General features: G+C 42.6%; 1 protein-coding gene across 1 annotated transcript in view; it reads left to right on the forward strand.

Annotated features, from left to right (window-relative positions):
- The window catches only part of LOC138658395 (oocyte zinc finger protein XlCOF22-like), a 45908-nt gene extending 40464 nt beyond the window's left edge, over positions 1-5444 (forward strand). The window contains exon 7 of the mRNA XM_069745838.1: positions 4190-5444. Within this exon, the coding sequence (XP_069601939.1) occupies positions 4190-5397 (1208 nt within the window). The 3' untranslated portion in view covers positions 5398-5444. The remainder of the gene's footprint in view (positions 1-4189) is intronic.
- The last annotated feature ends 556 nt before the right edge of the window (positions 5445-6000 follow it).

A 6000-nucleotide genomic window follows, 5' to 3' on the forward strand; every position in this document is an offset into this window, starting at 1 on the left:
AGCCTACAACCTGCAGTAACCACCGATTGACCAAACCGCTGCACGGCCAGCTCTACCCTCACCTACTGTATCCTCACCCATCCCTTGTAGATTGTGAGCCCTCGCGGGCAGGGTCCTCTCTCCTCCTGTACCAGTTGTGACTTGTATTTTTCAAGATTATTGTACTTGTTTTATTATGTATACCCCTCCTCACATGTAAAGCGCCATGGAATAAATGGCGCTATAATAATAAATAATAATAATAATAATAATATGTTAACAGCCGCGGGTGGATCACAATTCCACTGGCCGCTGTTACGGGTACATGTCAGCTGATGAAATCAGCAGACGTGCCAGATAACAAGCGGGCTCAGCGCTGAAGCTCCCACATAAAGTGATAGTGGTCAGAATTGTAAAATGAGTCTTGGCCATTAACTTACATAATGAACAAAGTGGCTTGATCCTGAAGGAGTTAATGTGCCTTCAGTGCTATTGCAGGCTTCTAAGGTTTCCTATCCTGCCCTTAGGTAAACTGAAGACATGATTACAGCTTTACTGCTCCTGGATATAGGGCCACCTTTGTGACTAGTCGATCTCATTTGTATATGGTACTGAAATGTTAAAATTCCATTTTTAATTGCATGGACACTTTTCTACATTAAGGGCATTATCGGAAGCTTGCTACGAGAGTGAATGGATATGATGGTACATTAAAGGGGTAAATGACTGGTTCCTTTAAGAACTGTCTCTGCTGTCTAATCTATGCCACCTGTCACAACTCTGTTATCGAGTGTCCCGGGACCAGGGTCTCCTTCCCTGTCCCTAACCATAGGGGGCGTCCTAGCTCGCCCTGTTCCCCGGATTACTTCTGATGGTGAAGATGACAGGGCCATGTACCTAGCCTTGGCTCCAGAATCCACCCTCAGTCTGTACCCTTCTCCCCTGTTCCCTGGCTGGGTGTAGTAGTGTACCATAATACAATAACAAGAGTAACCAGGTAATACAAACAAGGGTAACGTAAAATTATTATTCATTTTTATAGCGCCATTTATTCCTTGGCGCTTTACATGTGAATGGGGCAAATATAGACAAGTACAATAAACATGAGTAAAACAAGGCACACACAAGTACAGGAGGAGAGGACCCTGCCCGCGAGGGCTCACAGTTTACAGGGGATAGGTGAGGATACACTAGGTGAGGGTAGAGCTGGTCATGTGGCGGTTCAATAGACTGGGGATCACTGCAGGTTGTAGGCTTGTCGGAAGAGGTGGGTCTTCAGGTTCCTTTTGAAGGTTTCCGTGGTAGGTGAGAGCCTGATGTGTTGGGGTTGAGAGTTCCAGAGTATAGGGGAAGCACGGGAGAAGTCTTGGATGCGGTTGTGAGAGGAAGAGATGAGAGAGGAGTAGAGTAGGAGATCATGAAATGAAGGTTGCGTGTAGGTAGGTAACGGGAGACCATGTCACAGATGTATGGAGGAGTCAGACTGTGAATGGCTTTGTATGTCATTGTTAGTGTTTTGAACTGTAGCCTCTGGGCAATAGGAAGCCAGGGAAGGGCCTGGCAGAGAGGGGAGGCTGGGGAGTAACGGGGAGACAGGTGGATTAGTCGGGCAGCAGAGTTTAGGAGGGATTGGAGTGGTGCCCGATTGCTAGAGGGGAGGCCAGAGAGTAGGAGGTTGCATTAGTCGAGGCGGGAGATGGTAAGGGCATGTACTAGTGTTTTTGTGGTTTCATGGTCAAGAATTGTACGGATCCGGGAAATGTTTTTGAGTTGGAATCGGCAAGAGGAGGCAAGGGCTTGGATATGTGGCTTGAAAGAGAGGGTAGACTCAAGGATCACCCCAAGGCACCGAGCTTGTGGGACCGGGGAAAGTGAGCAGCCATTGACATTGATGGATAGGTCGGGTGGAGGGGTAGAGTGAGGTGGGGGATGATGAATTCTGTTTTGTCCATGTTCAGTTTTAGAAAACGAGCAGAAAAGAAGGATGAAATATCAGACAGACATTGTGGGATTCTGGTCAGTAAGGAAGTGAGGTCGGGTCCAGATAGGTAGATCTGCATGTCATCAGCGTAGAGATATTGTAAACCGTGGGATTCTATGAGCTGTCCCAGGCCGAAGGTGTAGATGGAGAAGAGTAGGGGTCCTAGAACTGAGCCTTGAGGAACACCGACAGACAGGGGGCTAGATGAGGAGGTGGTGTGGGAGAGGGAGACACTGAATGTCCGGTCTGTTAGATATGATGAGATCCAGGATAGGGCCAAGTCTGTGATGCCAAAGGATGAGAGAATCTGTAACAGGAGGGAGTGGTCCACAGTGTTGAAGGCAGAAGACAGGTCCAGGAGGAGGAGGACAGAGTAGTGTCGCTTGCTCTTGGCGTTTAGTAATAATAATAATAATAATTTTTATTTATATAGCGACAACATATTCCGCAGCGCTTTACAAATTATAGAGGGGACTTGTACAGACAATAGACATTACAGCATAACAGAAATACAGTTCAAAACAGATACCAGGAGGAGTGAGGGCCCTGCTCGCAAGCTTACAAACTATGAGGAAAAGGGGAGACACGAGAGGTGGATGGTAACAATTGCTTTAGTTATTCGGACCGGCCATAGTGTAAGAATCGGGTGTTCATGTAAAGCTGCATGAACCAGTTAACTGCCTCAGTATGTAGCAGTACAGACACAGAGGGCTATTAACTGCATAAAGTGAATGAGAACATGATGCGAGGAACCTGATTTTTTTTTTTTTTTTTATAAATAGGCCACACAGGGATTAGTAGGTCATTGGTCACTTTAGTTAGGGCAGTTTCAGTTGAGTGATGTGTTCGGAAGCCAGATTATAACCGGTCAAAGAGGGAGCAAGAGGAGAGGTGGGAGGACAGTTCAAGATGGACATGCTGTTCCAGTAGTTTTGAGGCATAAGGGAGAAGGGATATCGGGCGATAGCAGGACACAGAGGATGGGTCGAGGGAGGGTTTTTTGAGGATAGGTGTGATTGATGCATGTTTGAAGGATGAGGGGAAGACACCGTTTGTAAGTGAGAGGTTGAAGAGTTGTGTTAGGGTTGGGATGAAGACTTTTGCGAGGTTAGGGATGAGGTGGGACGGGAGCAGGTCAAGAGTGCAAGTGGTGAGTTGTGATTTTGATAGAAGGATGGAGAGCTGGTCATCTGTCATGGTGGAGAAAAGTTCGAAAACATACAAATTCCAAACATACAAATATACTCACACAAACAAAGGAATGCACCAGGTAGTAGAAGATGGGGGGGGAACAAAGTAGAAGAAGATAGGAAATTATCACACACTGAAAACCTAGCAACAGTCACAGAAAAATCCACCATTCTCCAATAACAACCACCAACAACCTCCAGCCATGCAGCATAAGCTATCCTCTGACAGTGAGTGCTAGTTAGACCCCAGATTATATAGGAAAGGAGAGGGTCTGACAGGGCGTGCTAGCCAGGCCCCAGATTATATAGGAAAGGGAGGGTCTGACAGTAAGTGCTAGCCAGGCCCCAGATTATATAGGAAAGGGAGGGGCTGACAGTGCACAGCCGAGAGCCTAAATGCTCCTGGAGCGCTCAACAGAGCAGATTAACCCCTGCACTGCTACAAGAAACTTACACCGTTTAATATGACGTTGAAGTGCTTCTAATCAGTGCAGGAATAGGAGAAATCAAACGCTGCAGTCTTCTGGCTCCTTTCTGTCATGGTAAACCCGCGAAACCACCCCTGACTTGTGCCGTTGTCAACAGTTTATAAGAGTTTTTCACTTTACTCATCATTGTGCTAATATTATGGCATGTAAAAAAAAACAAAGGTATGAACTGGGATATAGACTGGTGAGCATGCAGTGTGTAAGCGCACGTTCACACTGGCCACTGAACAGAAAAAAAACAAAGACAGAAATATAATGATTTAATATCCTGAAGTAAATAAGTGTATGAAAATAATTTAGGGGACTTAGCTAACATGTTTTTTGATAAAAAAAAAAAATGGAAAAGCTATCCCACCACGTCACAGTGACCGGAATTGGGACAGTCCTAACTCTAATATTAAAAACCTTACCGTTTGTCAAGTGGCATGTCGTTGTCTTCCTTATTACCGGTCTTTTCACTGGCGTTTTTATTGTAAGCTACATAAAATATATTTAGAAATCTCTTTTGTGTTGTATATTAGATGAGATTTTTTACATTCTTTCATCCTCAGAAAATCCATGTGAGAAGAACGGTTTATCACTCAATTGTAAAAAAGAAGATATCGAGAAGCACTGTAATGGAGAAAACCTCATTACCCTTCATGGACCTCCTGGACTTCACAGTACTTTACTTTCTTATAATCCTCCTAATAATGAGGAACCCTCTCCTGAGCAATCTCGCATTATTACCACAACTCCAGATGACAAATCGAACACAAGATTTCAATGTGACAAGCAACTTGCAAAAAGCTCAGTTTTTTTAACACAAAGAAAGCACAAAGGAGAAAAGCCATACTCCTGTTCAGAATGTGGGAAATGCTTTATAACTAAATCACAATTTGTTATACATGAGAGAATTCACACAGGAGAAAAGCCATTTTCATGTTTAGAATGTGGGAAATGCTTTACAAATAAATCACAATTTGTCAGACATGAGAGAATTTACACAGGAGAAAAGCCATTTTCATGTTTAGAATGTGGGAAGGCCTTCTCAGATAAAGCGAGTTTTAGTAGACATTGGAGAATTCACACAGGAACGAAGCCATTTTCATGTTCGGAATGTGGGAAATGCTTTATAGATAAAGCAAGTCTTAGTAGACATCAGAGAACTCACACAGGAGTGAAGCCGTATGCATGTTCAGAATGTGGGAAATCCTTTGTAGATAGAGGGAGTCTTGCTAAACATCAGAAAATTCACACAGGAGAAAAGCCATATTCCTGTTCAGAATGTGGGAAGACCTTCGCTTTTAAAGTGCATCTTATTAAACATCAGAGTATTCATGCAGGAGAGAAGCCGTATTCATGTTCAGAATGTGGGAAAGGCTTTACAGAAAAAGGGAATCTTATAAAACATCAGAGAATTCACACAGGAGAAAAGCCATATTCATGTTCACTATGTGGGAAGTCCTTCACAGATAAAGGGCATCTTAGTAGACATCAGAGCATCCATACCGGAAAGAAGCCATGTTCATGTTCAGAATGTGGGAAATGTTTTAGAGATAATTCAGTGCTTGTTAGACATCAGAGAATTCACACAGGAGAGAAGCCATATTCATGTTCAGAATGTGGGAAATGCTTTACAGATAAAGGGACTCTTATTAAACATCAGATAAGTCATAGCGAAGAGAAGCCGTACTCCTGTTCAGAATGTGGGAAAACTTTTAAGCATAAATCATGTCTTGTAAGACACGAGAGAAGGCATTCCGGAAATAAACTGTAATTATGTTATATGTTTTTTTCATGATAATAAACATTGCTCAGCATAAATGAGTACACACCCTTTGATTGATAGGATTTTAACTCCTTAACCCCTGGAGCTTTTTTCGGTTTTCATTTTCGTTTTTCACTTCTCTTCTTCCCAGTGCCATAACTTTTTTTTTTTCCATCAATATCTCCATGTGAGGGCTTGTTTTTTGCGGGATGAGTTGAACTTTTGAACAACACCATTGGTTTTATCATGTCGTGTACTAGAAAGCGGGAAAAAAAAATTCCACGTGCGGTGAAATTGCAAAAAAAGTGCAATCCCACACTTGTTGTTTGTTTGGCTCTTTTACTAAGTTCACTAAATGCTAAAACTAACCTGCCATCATGATTCTCCAGGTCATTACAAGTTCATTGACACAAAAAAAACATGTCTAGGCTCTTTTTTATCTAAGTGGTGAAAAAAATTCCAAACTTTGTTAAAAAAAAAAAAATGCGCGATTTTCCGATACCTATAGTGTCTGTTTTTTTCGTGATCTCTGTTTGGTTGAGGGCTTATTTTTTGCGTGACGAGCTGACATTTATAATGGTTTTTTTATATATATTTTCTTATATATATATT

This window comes from Ranitomeya imitator, chromosome 1 (assembly GCF_032444005.1).
Source record: "Ranitomeya imitator isolate aRanImi1 chromosome 1, aRanImi1.pri, whole genome shotgun sequence".
Taxonomy (NCBI): Eukaryota; Metazoa; Chordata; class Amphibia; order Anura; family Dendrobatidae; genus Ranitomeya; species Ranitomeya imitator.